General features: G+C 43.3%; 1 protein-coding gene across 1 annotated transcript in view; it reads right to left on the reverse strand.

The window, feature by feature from the left end:
• LOC119442477 (aldehyde dehydrogenase, mitochondrial-like) overlaps positions 1-18,166 on the reverse strand; it is a 32,047-nt gene extending 13,881 nt beyond the window's left edge. Inside the window, exons 1-7 of the mRNA XM_037707375.2 lie at positions 17,880-18,166; positions 17,575-17,679; positions 15,248-15,388; positions 15,074-15,153; positions 11,822-11,933; positions 5,594-5,836; positions 2,410-2,512 (exon numbers count right to left, since the gene is read on the reverse strand). Coding sequence (XP_037563303.1) covers positions 2,410-2,512; positions 5,594-5,836; positions 11,822-11,933; positions 15,074-15,153; positions 15,248-15,388; positions 17,575-17,679; positions 17,880-17,999 — 904 coding nt within the window. The 5' untranslated portion in view covers positions 18,000-18,166. The remainder of the gene's footprint in view (positions 1-2,409; positions 2,513-5,593; positions 5,837-11,821; positions 11,934-15,073; positions 15,154-15,247; positions 15,389-17,574; positions 17,680-17,879) is intronic.
• Between the last annotated feature and the right edge of the window lie 1,029 nt (positions 18,167-19,195).

A 19,195-nucleotide genomic window follows, 5' to 3' on the forward strand; every position in this document is an offset into this window, starting at 1 on the left:
CTAACCACGACGCCAAGCGAACTCGACATATTGAACGCATGCGACAACGGCGAGCCGAGGAGACGGTTTTGCGGGCAAAGCAGCGCCAACGTGGCAATGGCAGGAACGCGTTCGCTAACGACGTCACGAACGGCACTGTCAATGGAGCGCGCGCTTGGGTGCGACGTAGAGAACGACGTAACTGACGGCGCAGCCAATGGAGACGTTTAACGAAACATAGGACGAACGGCTTTTCGTTTCACCTAGCCATATACAATTTTCGCTGTAAAAAGCCTAATATACAGCTTACAATAATAATATAATACTATAAAGCAATATAATAATGTAATACTATACAGCATATATAATGTATAATACCATACAGCTTACAATACTGCGAAACGTAATAATTCCGCGTCCTACTGGGATAAGTACAAGCACTGCTTACAAGCTTACTGTAAAGCATTAGGAGCAGCCAAAAAGAAATATTATTCGCAGGACTTGCCCTCACTTATGAGAAATAATCCAAAAAAATTCTCGCAAATAATTTCTCCCTGTAAGTCTTCTGATCACATTACAATACACGATGCAAAAGAAACTCCGCTTTCTGACGAAGATTCTGCGGTAGCCTTCAATGCATATTTCGCGTCTGTTTTCACACAGGAAGACTGTTCCAATGTGCCATTTGTTCCAGATAAACGCTTCCCTTGCATGGCTCCAATCAGCTTGACTGCTGAAGGTATCGCGAACCTCATCACAAATCATAAAGTTTCCACATCATCTGGCATTGACAACATCAACTCTAAAATACTCAAGAATACTACTGGTATTTCCAGTCGTTTTCTGTGTATTCTATTTAACCAGTCTTTATCATCAGGCGAGCTGCCTGTGGATTGGAAAATTGGTAAGGTAGTTCCTCTATTTAAATCTGGTGACAGACACTCACCCCGTAATTATCGTCCAATTTCACCAACTTGCATGTGCTGCAAATTTCTTGAACACATTATAGCTTCTCATATATACGATCACCTTGAATCAAATAACTTTATTTTCCCTAGTCAACATGGCTTCAGAAAAGGCTATTCATGCGACACTCAGTTATTTGAATTCACAACTGACCTTCCCTTCAACATGAACACTAACGATCAAACCGATTGCCTCTTCCTCGATTTCACTAAGGCGTTCGATACTGTACCTCATTGCCGTTTAATCTCCCAAGTTGTCTGCCCTTTGTATAGATTCTTTAACACTGCCTTGGCTTCATAACTTCTTGTCTTCACATCAGCAATTTACAGTGGTCAATAACATTTCGTCTAACCTTTGCGACGTCACGTCCAGTGTCCCCCAAGGCAGTGTGCTAGGTCCATTACTTTTTTTAATATACGTCAACGACTTGCCCGCTAACCTTTCATCCTCCGTTAGGTTGTTCGCTGACGACTGCGTCATCTACCGCAATATTAAATGTTTCGACGATCATTCTAAACTGCAAAATGACCTTGACCTAACCAATAGATGGTGCGTAACTTGGCAGATGTCCCTTAACGCCTCAAAATGAAAGTTAATTTCGTTTAGTAGAAAGCGCACTAACTCGGTATTTCACTATTCAATTGATGATACCATAATTTCGGCTACCCCATCGTACAAACATCTCGGCGTTCACCTTTCATCGGATTTATCCTGAACAACGCATATAGCAGCTGTCTCATCAAAAGCTTCTCAATCTCTCGGCTATCTGCGTACAAACTTGCGCAACGCACCTTATGATGTACATAAATTAGCATATCTTACTTATGTTCGCCCACAATTAGAATACATTTCATCCACATGGTCACCATATCAAGATGATCTAATCAGTATGTTGGAAGGTGTTCAAAATAGGGCAGCCAGATTCATATCTGGCAACTACGACTATCATTCAAGTGTTACCCGAATAAAGCAAGACCTTGCATTTCAGTCATTGGAAGATCGCCGTGTCATCGCTCTTTTATGTCTTTTTCACAGGTACATTTATAGTAATAAATTTCACTGTTTGCCGCTTCATGCACCTATGCGCACATCTCGACGCATTCACAATGCACTTAGTTTTGCACGCATTCATGGTCTAACGAAGGCATTTAACTCATCACCATTACCTCGAGCTATTGCACATTGGAATAGTCTTCCGGATCACATTGCATCTATATCTAATTGTGAAACATTCCGTGATAACTTGAATTCGTTGCGTATTAATATTGTATAAAGATGTTGTACTTTGCTTTTTATAATATTTGTATTGTTGCCTTTTTTTTTTCGTCTGTATCTGTTTTTTTATTTTTTGACTTGTAATTACTGTTGCCCCCCTTACTCACTGCCCTTCAATGGGCCTGTAAGGTATTTTGAAAAAAAAATTATATATATATAGTGCAGCGTCCAAGGGTTAATTACACTTACAGTCAGCATCCTTGAACACAATGTTAGGACTCTTTCCACCCAGTTCTAATGTGACCTTCTTCAAGTTCGACCTGGCAGCGGTCTCCATCACCAACTGGCCAACCTGTGGACCGCAAGACAGAGAAGGCTTGGCAAGTTTTCCACACCAGAAAGCTCTCAAGAAGTCTAGATTATACATAAAATCATTCTGTTACAGTTATGGTATGTGCTGTTTCTTCAACTATTCTGTCACATGGAAAAATAGAACAAATCGTGTACTTTCAAATATTGCAGCTCTTTTCTTTACACAATATACAAGGATCAGTCAGAAAGCCTATTTTCAGTTTCTAGCTTATCTTCGACCCCCTGTTCAAAGAAATTGTGTTGAAATATTTTTTGGAATAATGACTATAGAATTCATAACAATAAACCTGTATCCTTAAAGGGGCACTAAAGGCAAATGCTAAGTCGAAGTGGAGGGTCACCACCCCCCACCCCCGGCGACGTCACATACGCTATCGCATATAGCGTATGCGATGAGGCCCCTATTATTGGTGGCGGTGCCGTTTATTTATTATTTATTTATTTAATTTATTATTGGTACAGGTGCCGTTTTATTCACCTACTGCTGTAGGTGAATAAAACGGCACCTGACAGACGGTGCTAGCGCTTTTTGTGCAAAACGCGAATGTGCAGCCATGGAGAAACAGAGCCAAGAAAGAGCCTTGGATTCACCGCTTTGGCTGCTCTTGGTCAAGTGGCATGGACCATTCGGGAATCCTGCAACATCACAAGGACGTGACATTCCTGCTGCTTGAAGTTTGTGCGAGTCTTGAGAGCCAGCAAAACCAGCGCAGCACTACTGAAACACCAAAGCGCGGGTGGCACGGAGTGGAGAAGACGAAAACTTTCGACCGCCCGCGTAGTTGTCAAGGGCAGCATCAACGAGTTATTTTTTCTAAAAATCAAAAAGAATTGGACAAGTACCATTTTCTTTCGTCTTATACTGTTATACAATGATCTTTTTATTACGAGTGGTTGAGTACTAGTGACAGAATTATAATGAGCAGTGCCTTCGTCATCGGGCTAGTACTTGAATGTCCTGGGGGAGTCTCTAATCGTAGCCTGCATTTACCTCAATTTCTCTATTACTAGAGCTCCCTTCGCAATAATATTGACGCCTCCGGCGTTCTCAAGCACTATTCTGTTACTTTCTCTTGACTTAATGTTTGCCTTTAGTGTCCCTTTAAAACATATCTCACATTTCTCTGTTCTTAGAATTCACACGCACAATGGCTGTAAGGCAGCATTATATTCCTACTGTATTTAACGAGATGCCAGAATCTGTTTTCACTCACGACATACAGTGAATTACGGAAAAGTGCAGTGATATTTGGCACATCTATGTAATTAATCAGTCCCTTGTAGTTATCAAAAAGAGCTGTTGCTACTGTCATACGTCACCATACAAGTCTATTTCTGGCTTTGATGATTCCATAAAATGCCCTAGTATGTTTTTTTTTTGTGTGTGTAGAAGTAAATATTTGTATTATTATTACTGCTCTCTACCGTAAAAAATGCTGACCAGAGAAGCATCCCTTTCAGTCCCTTTTCTATGATCACTGTGAGCAACAGCTAAAACAAATTAGCCCCATTTTCCCATACTGCACACTCACAAATGACAATGCATGCAATTATGAAGATTTCCATTGCACATTTGTTCATGGTGTGAAATGTGCCTCCGAGAAGATGTGGATGTTGCTTCAAAGAGGAACAAACTTGCCCAATACAGTGGCAGCAAGAAAAATGTGACAATACTCTGGAAAGTGCAGTAAACACAACTGTTCGAAGTGCAGAGCAAGCCTTCTCATAAAAACTTATTACGCTGCAGTGACACATAAGAAGTGCAAGTGGCATGCACCAGCAGGGTCCTAGATACCTGGACAGTAATGCAACTTGCACTACGGGCCCAGTTAGTCTTCCTGGACAAATTTCTTGCTTGCAAAGTACCGAACAGAAATTCCAAAGGCTCTTTTGCATTGATAACAGCAAACGTAGGGCAGGCAATAGCCTGTCTTTGATGACTGATATCATGCGAGGCTTCTGCACCTGCACTGGCTCAAGAATGCAGGCTGTCACGTTCTGTTAAGCCTTTGGCAGTTGCCACTGTACATATACGGAGGCAACCAAATGTTTGAAACAATGTGCCTCTTCAGAACAGCACACCACCTAGCATCATTCCAGAGTTGCTGCAACCTTCAGCGACCTCTAAAAAATTTTTATTGCACTGCTGCCCCTTGCTTCTGCCAGAACTTAATTTTCGCTACGCTCTATGGTGGCTGTCACCATGGTGCTTAGGAGTATTCCTGCTTCACCTAGTTTACTGCTGCATACTCATGCCTGTGCTTGCACACTTTATACTATTTGGCATTCTGGCATTCATTTCAAGTTACAGGCATCCAGAAAATTAATTTCTACCTCATTTCTTATCACTCTAGGCATTACCGGTAAGTAAGATGCTCACCCACATGGTTCTGCCATAGGTGTACAACTAGTACTTTGTCTACTGGCGAATGCTCGCAAAATGGCGGTACTGCCGCGCATTTGACTTTTTGTAAAACGTGCAAGAACTAACGGAATCTTGGCTAGTTATCAAACAATTGATTACTGCATGTTTCTCATTCGCTTTGTTTTTCTGACAAATGTGCACTACTGAGTTTTCACGGGTGCCCTCAACTTGGCATGCCTCGCTCTCACTATGAATAGCCATCGCTGGGATTGTATTCTCCATCAATCCACTTCATTTTCCATTCTTACGGCCTTTCGTCAATGATTAGGACATCACTCGGAGACTACCGCATTTGCTGGCATCGCATCCTTAGCATGACATGTGACAAAAATGGAAAATGAAAGTATGTTTCAAAATGCAGGCCCTAGTTGTGCTGCACCTATTAAAAACAAAAATAATAGTATGACTTATTACATTGGGGAAATGCCTTTCACCTGCGGAGATGCATTTCTCAAAAACACATGTGACCCTCAAAAGGTCAAGTAAAAAATCAACAGCACAGTCAAAGTGATAGCTGTGGTGCCTTGTTGGACCTCAATGCATCTTGACAATTTTTGTAGTGGAAAGTTGTGATCTTGCCATTAAGTGTGTGAACCTTGCGGAACTAAGTTGCAGAAAAAAAGAATGATGGCCGACCTCTGTGGAGCCTGTGAAGGCAAGCTTGTCGACATCCCTGTGAGCTGCAATGGCTGCTCCTGCTGTAGGGCCCATGCCAGGCACCACATTGAACACACCAGGCGGGAAGCCAGCCTCAGCCACAAGAGAGGCTACATGAAGTGCCGACAGCGGAGTTTGCTCAGCTGGCTTCATAACCACTGTGTTGCCCATTGCGAGTGCAGGACCAAGCTTCCAGGCCTGCATCAGTGCTGGGAAATTCCACTGCAAGGCATAAAAACAAGAAGTGGCATTGTTTGGCAAGTTATCCCAGTGTCACATGGGACATTTTCGATTGTGATCGAGCCCGATCCAGATCAAATTTCTTGATCGCAATTCACTTAGTGCAAGCCGTGGAAGGGAGCCAATCATGATTCACAAATTCGATCCAGGTGTGGCTTGATCACGATCAAAAACACCCTGTGTGACTGAGGTGTGTGTTTTGTGTGTGACACACAAAACAGCTTCACTATGCAAACCACTACACAGCCTGGATTTTTTTTTTTTAATAGCCTACGCCATACATTCCACCACTGCAGCTAGGTTCTAAGAACTGGCAGAAGATACAGTTTGCAAGATTAACTGGCTTAAATCTGTTTGTTTGCAAAATACTGATCACCAGAAAGCTTTTTAGACACTGGGGCATGTGGACATACTGCAGTTACTCTCCAGGGCTGACATATTTTGTGTAATTTTTTTTAACACAACTGCGATTTAAGTTGCTGGTGGGCAACTGGAGCTTAGCACCATATTGTGATGAAGTTGGCTACAGGCAAAGCAAGACAGACAGAAATGCTAGGGTAGATGACATTATTGATGAATCAGTACCAACTGATTAAATTTCAGTATTTATTTATTATGGAACTTTCACATGCCAAATATACTCCATTTCATACATAACTGGCAGAAACGTGGAATCTGGAGTGACCTTTTGCATCACCTGCATTTGCCACCAAAATGTAGTGCATCACATACAGTATGCTGAACGTGCGAAAATGACAGGCAACTCAACGCCACAATAACTTAATACACTGCAGTGATAATATACGAATGTGGTAGTAATTACACTGAAGGCACCTCAGACCTTCCTATACAGCGCAAAATGTGTGGTGTTACATTCCGCGACTGCCCTTTTTGCATGGCTCTTACAGAGAAATGCCTGCGCTCACTTCCAAAACATGGTGCGTCACATATTAAAAGGTAAAGGAGATACACATCAAGCAATTCCATGTAATAACTGCTTGCATTGCAGTTATTATTGCGATAGCAATTATATGGACACTTCAACCGGATTTCTGCCGTCGTCGCCGCCGTGACGTTCCGTATAGATAAAATCTTCGCCGCGCGCCGTATGCCCGAGCGGAAGTGTGCGGGGACGCACGCTATCACGGAGAGCGAACGCACTCAATCTCCCACGCGCAAGCAAGGAAGCAGGAAGCCAGCGCCGGAGGGAGCGGGGGGGGGGGGGGGGGGGGGCGCACTTCTACTCTGCCAACAATCGCGCTTGTCGCGCGCCCGCACCGTCTCTTATCTCCACACGGCTCTGACCTTTGTATGCGCTGTGCATTCGCCGTTCAGTTTCCATTGAAGCGATAGACCACACAAACCTTCGCCCGCTGCGGCGTATGCGCTTGCTGCCAGCGTTTTGACAGTCGTTGTCTGCAGTCATTCAGTGTGATCTATTCATGTTTGTGCGCGCTCACACCACGCTTAATCATTCAGTTAGTAATAGACGGGCCACACTTTCCAACGCACGCTACACATGCAATGCTGCCCGGATCGGCAGTGCAGCACTACAGGTATGTCCCTTCGCACGCGCTGCCCACGGGAAGCGCTTCTCATCAACACCACCATTTCACATGCGTCTTCTCGTTGTCATCGAGTCTCTCTTCATGTCGGTTTACTTACGCCGCAGCACACCTGCTTACTTAATCAGCCCATGTTTACTACAATTCATATTGCTACCAAAGCCGCTCACCTTACTTCATATGACATTGCTGTGTTGCTATCGCATTCATTGCTTCGCCCTTAAGGCGAAACTGTGACATTTTTGTACACGGTGATAATTTTTAAATTGTTATGGAATTGTGTCAGATAGCGTAATTCTTGTCCTTGAGCTGGATTATTCTAAGAGGCAGAGATTACTAGCACGAGAAATTTGAACACATATTGAACAAATGAACAAAAATGTACTAATTAACTTCTCAATTAATTGATATTTAAGAATTGCAGCTGGTGAGCTTGCAAGACTATCCCCTTGAAATGAATTTCCAGGATGACACCACTTTTGAGATACGAGGTCTGTTAGAAAAGTATCCGACCTTTGGCCGAAAAAAAAAAAAAAAAACTGGCATAACTGGAGCGTTGGAAACCTAATCGCCCTCAAAGCAGTCTCCTTGGGACTCCACACACTTCTCGCAGCGGTGCTGCCATTCTTGGAAGCATTCCGAGAATGCCTCTTTTGGAATGGAGTTTAGCTCAGCTGTCGTTGCAGCCATAATGTCGCCTCTTGTCTGAAATCGCGCTCCTTTCAATGACATCTTGATTTTAGGAAACTGCCAGAAGTCGCAGGGGGCCATATCAGGAGAGTAAGGAGCCTGTTGAACTACAGGAGTCTGGTTTCTCGCCAAAATATTCTGAATTAAGTACGAGGAATGTGCAGGAGCATTGTCATGATGGATGCGCCAATTTCCTGTTGACCACAACTCCGGTCTCTTGCGCCGCACAGCATCACATAGGCGACGGAGGACATCTCTGCAGTACTCTTTGGCGATTGACCCTGTGGTGCGTACTCGTGGTGTACCACACCACGGGAGTCAAAGAAAGCAGTCAGCATCACTTTGACGTTGCTGCGCACTCGGCGGGCCTTCTTTGGTCTTGGTGACATGGAATGCTTCCACTGTGACGACTGGGATTTGGTTTCTGGGTCGTACCCATACATCCAAGACTCGTCACCAGTGATTATGGTGTTCATGAGTCGGGGTCACTGTTTGTGGAATCCAGCATGTCCTGTGAGACTTCAACACAAGGTCGCTTTTGCTCCACCATGAACAGCTTCGGCATGAATTTCGCCCCAACTCTCTTCATGGCCAAATCTTTGGTCATAATGGAATGTGCAGAAAAAGTGCTGATGCCCACCTCTTCCGCAATTTCTCAGATAGTCACACGACGACGGTCCCGCATCACCACAGCGTTCGCTTCGGCAATGACCTGGTCATTTCGGCATGGTGATGGCCAACCGGAGCGTGGCTCGCTCTCCACCGATGTTCGGCCGTCTTTAAACTGGTTGTACCACTCCTTAATCTGTGTGCTGCTCATAGCATTGTCACCGAAAGCCGTCTGAATCTTCCGAATAGTTTCCACTTGGCTGTCGCCCAGTTCCTAGCAAAATTTGATGCAGTAGCGCTGCTCCAGTCGCTCCGTCATTTTCCTTGTAATAAAAAAACCGACGAGAGCACTGCACACTACCTCACTCAAACGCTGCGTCCCAATGACTGACACTATTGGCAGGCGGGAAACAATTTGCGCATGCGCACGAAGGTTCAAGGTCGGCTGATGCAAGCGCGCTTGTTTCATATCCATCAGGTGTTCGCGAAAAAAAAAAAAAAAAAAGGTCGGATACTTTTCGAACAGACCTCGTATTTCCCGAAGTGTGGAATCAAGTAGATGGGCATTCCAGTTACTTTTGTGCTTCAATGCATAAAAGAGCCATTTTGTTAAAAAGAAAGTGGAACAACAGTGCATTTTTACGGCAAGTTTGATGGCACATATTCAAACTGCCGTTGTTCGGGAAATTCATTCCAACTGGATACGCCTTGCAAACTCACTGGCTACAATTCATAAATTGCAATATGTGCCGTAAGGTAACTAATTCAACTAATTCAACGTAAGGTAACTAACTCAAAAGATAATTCGTAGATGTTTTGTTATTTAGTTCAATATGTGTCTCGATTTCTCATGCAAGTAATCTGTCTGAATAATGAAGCTCAAGGACTAGAATTACGTAATCTTCAACAGGCTATTTTTAAATATTCAATAAAACTTAATAAAGATCATACTGTATATGAAGTTATTTCATAAAAGGCATCAATAGTCCATATAATTTCACCATGAAACACAGTGCAAGATTCGCATGACTGCATTATTTGTGTAGCTTCCGCAGCACTGGCTTCAAAGCTTCATTACTTGCAATAGCACGTTATAATTAGTGTTTGCACTGGTTTGCATGATCTTTTGTGAAGCCTCTTCTGTGCCGTATGTCCACGTGCATGTACGCGCGAGCGCGCGCGAGCACACACACCAAATTCTGCTCGTCATTTGTCGAGTACATGCTTGATGGCGCCACATTACTGTGCCACAGCAAACAAGCTTTAAACAATGTATGTGGTACCTGTGCCTAAAGCGAGCAAGAGCACATATGCCAGTGGCACCAAGTGAAAGAGTCCTTTCACAGGGTATCGAAAGTCCTTTCAATCACAGCTCTATGTGAAGAGCATTTTTTTTTTTTTTTACATAGAAACATACACAAAGGCACACCAATTAAAAGAAAAGAGAAGAAGCAGGCTGACAACTGCTACTGAAAGGGGCACACCTGCCTGCTTTTCAGGATGGAGGGGATGGAAACAGCAAGGGAAGGTAGGAAGTGTGCAACAAACTTTAGCTTCATGCAACATACACATTGACAAACACCACAGCAGCACAAGCATTTCCTTTTCTGCTGGCTGCGTTTAACCCCAGAAAAGTGCCCTCTAATTTGGGGTGTGCGAATTTTTGAAATTTTCAAAATAACGAATAGAATATTGTCCTATTTATAGGATTTGGTCATAAAATCAAATAGTCACTGCTCGATCTGGTCCTCGAACCTAATAATCACTATTCGAAAATATGAATATTTTTCTAATAGTTTTGGAATACTACTTCATGTTGACTGTACAAAATCAGACATGACATTGAAGCAATTTGATAACTTTCACTCCATCCACAGTGCACACCACCCACTAGAGCACACTGTCATTCCGACAGCAGACTTTTCTGGCTAAACATGATTGCTAGCAATGAAATGCTGTTTAGACATGGCATTCAACAGTGAGTATTGTTCGATACAATTTATAGATGCTACACCTGTGTGCTCTCTCATCAGATGAAAAATGAATACATTTCACTGCAACTTACTTTATACAATAGTGGCACCATCTGCCACAACCATTCAGAATTGAGAAAATGTGCTTTTTTCGCTCGGTGATCACCGCAGGCAACACGTATTTCTCGTTAGGCGATGGAGGCATCATCATCATCAGACAGTGTATATTTTTATATACACTGCAGAATGAAGACTTCTTTTTCCCTGCGATATCCAATTACCCGTCTTACGCTAGCCGATTCCAATTTCCACCTGTCAATTTTCTGATTTCATCACCCCACCTAGTTTTCTGCCGTCCTCGACTGTGCTTCCCCTTCTCTTGGCACCCATTGTGTAACTCTAATGGTCCACCGGTTATCTACCCTACGCATTACATGGCCTGCCCAGCTCCATTTCTTTCTCTTAATGTCTACTAGAATATCTGCTATGCCCATTTGCTCTCTGCCACACCGTTCTCTTCCTGTCTCTTAACGTTGCGTCTAATATTTTTCGTTTCATACACACATGTAATGGGCCCACAAAGGAGCCTATCTAAACTCTATGATAATGCATGACTGCGTATGCTTCAAAGAGCCCTGACAGAGTCTGCAAGCAAACTTTTTACTTGCTCCTAATGTCCCTTGTGCGCTTTTATTAAAGGATACTTTATAATGTACAGTGTAACGAGAGAAACTTTATAATGTTGTGAATGCTATGATGTGGAAATAGTCTGATAATGGTGAGAGGGCTGTACATTATTTGCAAACTGTTCTAAAAATATTCTATTAACTTCTGCCACTATTTAATTCATATTCAATTTGTTTATGGCAATATTCAATTTGTATTCAGTCTTAAAAAGTACTATTTGCGCAACCCCACTTCTGACCACAACACTTTACACAGGCTGGAAAAAACGTGAAACAAAATAACAGTATACAATGAATAACAAACAGGACAAAGACTTATAATGATAATCTTATTGTGCAGCACACTGAAAACAATCGAAGGTGCCGCCCAGTATTTTACTAAGATAAAGTAAATGAATATGTAATTAACTCAAATGAAAAGCAGGTTATCATAGACGCACTCACGGGAATAATCTGCCCGCACACACCAACAGGTTCGTGGCGTGTGTACGCAAAGTAGCTTCCATCAAGTGGGATAGTCTTGCCATGGTTCTTGTCTGCGTAGCCAGCGTAGTACCTGCATAACGAAGGAGTGAACCAACACTGCCAAATGAACAACCACAGCACTCAAGAGCACAGAAAGCAAGAAGCGGCATTCTTTTTATAAGCAGTTATGGCAACAGCAAAGTGTTAGACTGCACAAAGTAAGTTTTAAGCAGCTGTATAAGTTGCAGTAAACATTCCCTCTTAATCAAATTAACAAGCATGGTGTCTCGCATGCAAAGGCAAGCAAACAGATCTTACTCGATGACCGCGAACACTGGCTATCAGAACGCTGGCGTGATGAAGACGCAGGCAGAGGGGAGAGAATGCTTCTTGCTGCCTTTTGCGTCAATGCGTTTCTGAAACTTCATTGCGCAACCTCTAACACTAGGCACGCTGGAAGACAACGCACATGAAGCCACCAGCCACATCGGTTTGCCCAATCTTAGCAACCGCCGCAGATTAGTACCTCCAAAATAGAGCGCACAAGCTGCGTATATATGCGCTCATCCGCGCGAATAGCCAGCGCAGCGACAGACGGTCGGGCTTGAGGAGACGCGTGCTCACCTGCGACCCCCTCCCCCTCACCCACCATGCACACGCTTGATCACGTGGCCAACATTGATTTCGCATGAAGACTGCGCGCATCAAGCCACCATCTTTTTCGGCTCACCCTCGCACGATTTCCCTTGCACCCACAGCATACGGAGCACGGGGATAGGATCTTATTGCACCTCGACTTTACACAGAACATCACCGATGGCAAAAATTCGCCTGGAGTGTCCGTATTTAATTACTATCAAAATAAAATGGGGGACCATTGGCAAAGTGTGCACGATGGGCACCATGAATACTGCCATTCAATACAACCGAGAATATAATGTATTGCAAATGATATCATTCCAAGGTAGAAGACAAGACTATTTGTTATGCAGTGCATGTAGATAGCAGAATGAAAATAAATAAAGGATACGTAGCTAGCAAAGGAATTAAGGAGTGCATGCATGCAAGGTATATGGACTTCAACGCCAGCACTAAACCGGCTTCAAGCGCAAAATAAATTAAATGCTGGGGTTTGACGTGCCAGCACCACGATATGATTATGAGGCACGCCACAGTGGTGAAATCCAGATTAATTTTGACCGCCCGGGATTGTTTAACTTGCATCTAAATCTAAGTACATGGGTTACAAGTAACGTCTTGCATTTCGAAATACGGCCGCCACGGCCGGGACTATAGAACCCTCAAACTCTGGCTTGGCGCGTGTTCAAGCACAAAATATGACGGCCCAACTTGCCCTTGTTATTAAAGAAATGGCTAGTTTCATTTTATTACATTTCTTTAGGTTGTTCGTGTCCAGAGCTGAGTAAATAAATGCTCAGCAGGTCTCTCTGTTGTCCGTTAAGAAGAATGCACTCCAGCTTCGATTTAACGAAATTTACCATGAATCAAATTTTATTTGTAAAGAAACAAGACGACGTTAAGCGACTGTAGCTGTAACTACATTACCAGTGCGATTGCACCGTCCCCTTCGCCAGCATTTAAAGAAAGCAAACAAAGGACGACAAAAGACATACGCGAGACGAGTGCCAACGAGAACCAGCAAACTGACGGTGCGGCAACATATCCGTAACGAAGAGGTGGGCGGGGTTATGCGAGATGAAGGCAAACAGGCAATTACAGCCTAATGGGTTTATCAGCGGTCCAAGACACGCGCGGTTACCGAGTATATCAATGTTATAACTTTGGCGATGTACGCCCCCCCGACCCAAGACAAGAAAGCTATTTTTACGCACGAATGTAAAGATGCGTTTTGGGGTGAGCGACAACCACAGCGCTTTGGCTGCTGCATCTCCGCATGCAGTGTCTATCATCTATCACCGCAGCGCCAAGCATGCAGTCTGGTGGCCTTCGTTACATAAATTGATGCATTGTGATCCGTCCGACGACTCGTGCGGCGGTCATGCTGTATGCTTTGGTATCGCTACAGAACACCTAAGTATTGCTCCTCCGCTGCGAATTCACACGCCCATGCATATTATGCGCATACTGCTCTCTTCACTATAGGAATGAAATTTTAGGTAAATAAATTATTTACACTGCTCGAAAGCAGAAATATGGTGGCTAGCAGAAACAATTCGCGAGAAGGAGGGTGACGATGGTGATAGGAGGAACCTTTATGTGCTAAGCCGGCTATGCTGATTTGGTGGCTCAAATTGAGGAGTTAAGTGCGGAAAACTCAACGCAATGCCCATAGTTGTGTGCTTAATATGCTGGAGAGAAGTTTCAGCAGTAGAAAGTTCAACAAACCAATTGCTAATTACTTGCTATACTAATCTCAGTGTTTTCTTTAATTTTGATTATTTTTTATTTTTGTAGAAATGTACTGTCCATGCTTAGAAATAAAAGTGAATTTAAATTTTCATTGATAGGGAACTGTTTATGCATCACAAGGTTAAGGTGGAGTGCAATCAATACATGTGGCATATAGCTGTAAATAAGCCTAAAAAAATGACAAGGTCATGCACAACCTCTTGTATGCATAAAAAAGTCATGATATTTGCTAATGTGAAACAACTGTTTGCATTGACGAAGTGCTAGATTGTTATGCAACCATTGCAGATACTACCTCCATTAGAAAACTGTGGTGCTAATCGTTTAGGTGGATAGCTAGAAATACATGTGAAACTCGCAATTAAAGGTATTAGGATGACGGCACAACTTCACTATATCTGCCCATGTAATCACTACAGATTTTAATCTTGCCTTGCCTAACATATTTTTGGTTACCGTTTCTTTTTGTGCAAGTTTCAGTATACTAAAATACCTGTGCTGGTCTGCTCCCCGCAGGCAAAAAAATGGCAATATCATGTACAAACTCTTTTATGCATAAAACAGTCATGATTTTTACTAATGTGAAACAACTTTTTGCATTGGTTAAGTACTATATATTGTGGCTATCCAGTTATGCATACACACACTCCTTGCAATGAACAGGCAGAAGACAATGCCTGGCATAAATACATATAAATCGCAGAGTTCGTCATGCAAAGGTCACGAGTGGCTTTTCATAATGCACAGGTAGATATAAACGTAGAATAAAAATGTAAGACTACGTAAAGGCAAAATTTGCATTGAATGCGTAGGCATAAAAGAAAGGTGATGAACTGGTACCTGAGGCACTTGATGACAAGAGGCAGATCAATATTGTAAGCATCTGCAAAAGGCTTCCCGTTGTCCAATGTCTCCAGGCTCTGATTATAAATAATGGTAGACGTAAGAAAAAGCAAGTTTCCATTACATGTGTGCTTTAATAAAACACTCAATCAGTAAAGAATATTGACTCACAGCAAGGAGGCAGCGATCTCGTTCAATAAGGTCAGCAAGACGATTCAGCAGGACGCCTCGGTCAGAGGCGTCCATGGTGCGCCATTCAGATCCCAATTCAAATGCCTGCCTAGCTGCTCGCACAGCTTTGTCAACATCAGCCTAAAAAAAGCAGGGTATATTTCGATAACTCTGCAAGCACAAGCATGGCATTTCCATGGAAGAGGTACACAGTGGTACACATTGCAGGCCAACAAAATAATGAGAGGAATATACTAAAGGAAGCAATGCAGAAAAAACAGAATTGACTAAGTCACTGTGCAATTCAGTTTACAGACCAGTGCCATAAGAACTAATACAGGGTCAAGTATACCATGTCCATGGATGTGTTTTAGATTTCTCACCATCACCCCCCCAGCTCCAGAGCCAGAAAAATTCCAAGTCTAAGCACTCTGCAAAAGCATTTTTTTTTTTTTTTTGCGCCACAATGTGGAAGCAAAATCTAGTGTTTGCCTTTGAGCAAGTTTCAATGCAGGCTGAAGAGGTAAAATACTTAAATGTAAAAGACCCTGAGGCTTTACACGAGCAACATCTCTCAACTACAAGTAGAATATTTCTTTCTCTGCTCACTTTACCTGATCATATTGCTTCATTATCATTAATTTTGAGAGAAGAGGGGAAGGGGGGGGGGGGGTTCTTTTGGTTCCAGAGTCCCTGCTTACCCCAGCATCATCAAACCAGTGACAATTCCATAGAGGAATACACAGAATAATTTTATGTTTCTTCTTCTTTCTGGGGTTTTATGTTCCAAAACCAGTTCTGATTATGAGGCATGCCGTAGTGGAGGGCTCCGGATTAATTTTGACCACCTGGGGTTCGTTAATGTGCACTACAATGCAAGCACATGGGCGTTTTTGCATTTCGCCTCCATCGAAATGAGTCTGCCGCGGCCGGGATTCAATCCCACGACCTCGTGCTCAGCAGCGCAATGCCTTCGCGACTGAGTTACCATGGTGGGTGGAATAATTTGATGTAGAGAAAAAAAGCTATTTGTGATTCGATCAATTAGACCTAGCTGGTTGGTGTGTTTAATTGGTGTATTTTGAAGTGTTCCCCAACTGGACTGATCTTCAGTCTAAGATTTACCTTCAAGATCTTTATGGATATGAACTAAACAGTCACAGTTAAGGTCTTTTAACAGAAAAACACAAGAGAGCCAAACACATTCAGCAATACATAATACAGTATCAAGTTTGACTCATCACAGTGCCACATACTGGTATTATTACATCCTACCTGCTCATTTGCACATCCATAATGTAGTGTTTGACAAATGGTTTTGAACTACATGCAGAACCTACTTTGATGTTGGGTATAAAACACATTGAGATCACAAGAATTTTACAAAATGGATTAGCCTTGGAAAATAGTATGCTCAACATCACTGACCCTTGATTAAACCATCAACACAATGTTAAATATCAACACCTCCCTGTCTTTTTTTGGCTATTTCTCCTTTTTATTTAATCTTGCATACCCTAGCACAAATCGGGATATGTTATGTACTGTCATGTGAAATTTTCACAGAAAATATAATGTTCATTTTGCATAAAAATTACATCAAGTGACATGTATTTTCAAAAACTTGGCTAACAGATACTGATGGGCTAGTTGGTTATCCATGACTTAATTCATAGCCTCCTCGATCAAGGAGGCTATGCTTAATTACAGTAGCACACTTGAAAAACACGGACACAGAACATGAAAACAGCTAAATGTTTTCTTGGTGTCTCTTCAGGGTGGTCAATCATGTGTTCATTTTTCAAGTGTATCTTTTGCATTTATTTAACTAAAAATTAGCAAATGCATTACTGATAATGTTCTCGCGGTCACGAAATCGGCCAATATAGCGTTGGTGAACAGCATTACGTTAATGTACTGTTTATTAGAAAGCTACTCAAATATTTGTAACACGTAATGCAAGGGTGAAAAAAAGGTGGCATCCGCTCTGGACCTGAACGGCTTTTTCCCGCCAGTCGACACACGTCCTGACCCTTCGAGGTGCCACCACTGGGTGCACGGATACCACCACTGGGTGTACTGTACGTTGGGTATCCAATATCGCACCCCCGCATTGCGGTTCCTTTTTTTTTTTTTCCTTTTATATCTAGGATTGAGGTGCTGAATGGCCAGTTGGAGGCATTGTGGACCGCTTTGCAGGCCAATGAAATGGCAATGAATTGCCATATATATATATATATATATATATTATATATATATATATATATATATATATATATATATATATGGCAATTCTGGTGAGGGAAAAAAAAAAAAAAATGCCTTACCTTATCGCCTTCCTGAACCTGAGTAATCACTTCTCCTGAGGTAGGGTTGACGGTGGGAAAGGTCTTACCCGAGGCGGAGTTATGCCACTCATTGTTAATAAATATCTGCAGTGGAAGCAAACAGCAGGTAAGGAACTGTAGCAGTAAAACAGAAATCGTGACGTCTAAATGGCACTGCCTGTGCACTCAACTGGCATGCCGTTGCTGCATTTCTAGAAAGATGTTCAATTTTACGCAAAGGTAAGACCGTGGGTCAGATTATCCTCGCTTCAGGAGTCGTTCAAGCCCCCTCCATACCCCCTCACCTGGGTGTAGGCGATGTCAGGATTCCGCACAGGCTCTGCGGCAACGGCAGCGGTGGATTGATGGAGCACGCCGCACCGCCTGACGAGCGACAAATTACGCGCCGCTGCTCGGATAAACATGACTGTCAACGCCTCGTAGTTCCGCACGGGTGATCAAGCAAGCGCCGGGAGCCGATTTCAACAACTGTGTCTGCCACTCGATGACAAGTAGCCAGCGGAGACAGCAACCCAGCAGGGGACGACAACCTGCACCCGGCTGGCTGCACCGCTGCACTCGACACTCGTACCCTCCCCACAGAATCCCTCCCTGAGTTCCTACTCTCGCCCCTCTCGCCACTTCGCTGTCGCCAACGCATTCAAGGAGATACAAGCGATAATCAAGCAAGTGCCTGCTAGCGCGACGTCTCCTCGGCCCATTCGCTACATGTCACAGAATCTATATAGACCGCCCAGTTTGTCTAGTAGTGCTAAAGATAACGGCGCAAAAGCAGATAAGTTTCACAGCTCGTTCACCGTCGCGCGCAGTCGCAAATATTTACGTGGAGGGAGCGCAGGCGTTCTATTTAAGCATTCGAGAGCGTACATGATTTCAAGAGGGGGAAATGGCACAAATTCGCCCAGTTTATAATTATAGAGTGTACTTTATATATTTAACGTTGCAAAATCGCAATGCGCATGCTGCGCATATTAAGATCGAAAGGTCGTTTTTACATGCCGACTAAGGCAGGGGGGGGGGGGGGGGGGGGGGGCTGCGGGGCTCGAGCCCCCTCCAGAGTTTTCGAGCCCCTAAAGTGTTAGTACCGGAGTTCTGCTACCCACATAATTTGAGGATTCTTTTGCATTGCCTGTACTTTTCAGTAGCGCACCCAGGATCTCTGCCAGGGGGGGGGGGGGTTGACAGTTTGCCCATACCATCTAAACAGCACTAATTTCAATATTCACGGGAAATTGTCAAAAAATGCGCGTTTTAGAGTGTGCGACTATTGCGCGTCTTACATCATAGTGCAGTACTCAAATGCGCAAAGAAAGAAAAGGGGTTAAACAATAGGGGGGGGGGGGGGGGGTTACACACCCCCGAACCCCGTCGGTGCGCCACTGGTACCTTTTCACTTTTGTTGTGGCTAAAAGCTTACGGCATCATTGTTGGCGCGGGACGTACACGGCTTTAATTCATACTTCGGTTTATTTCTGCAAGGTGCAAATCCTGACAATAGGATTAGGATAGGAATAAACTTTATTTGTCCAACGGTTATGGCTGTTGGTCCCAAGCTCACAAAACCAGAGAGGAACAACTGCTTTTCCTTACTTACCGATTC

The sequence above is a fragment of the Dermacentor silvarum genome, chromosome 2 (genome assembly GCF_013339745.2).
Source record: "Dermacentor silvarum isolate Dsil-2018 chromosome 2, BIME_Dsil_1.4, whole genome shotgun sequence".
Lineage (NCBI taxonomy): Eukaryota > Metazoa > Arthropoda > Arachnida > Ixodida > Ixodidae > Dermacentor > Dermacentor silvarum.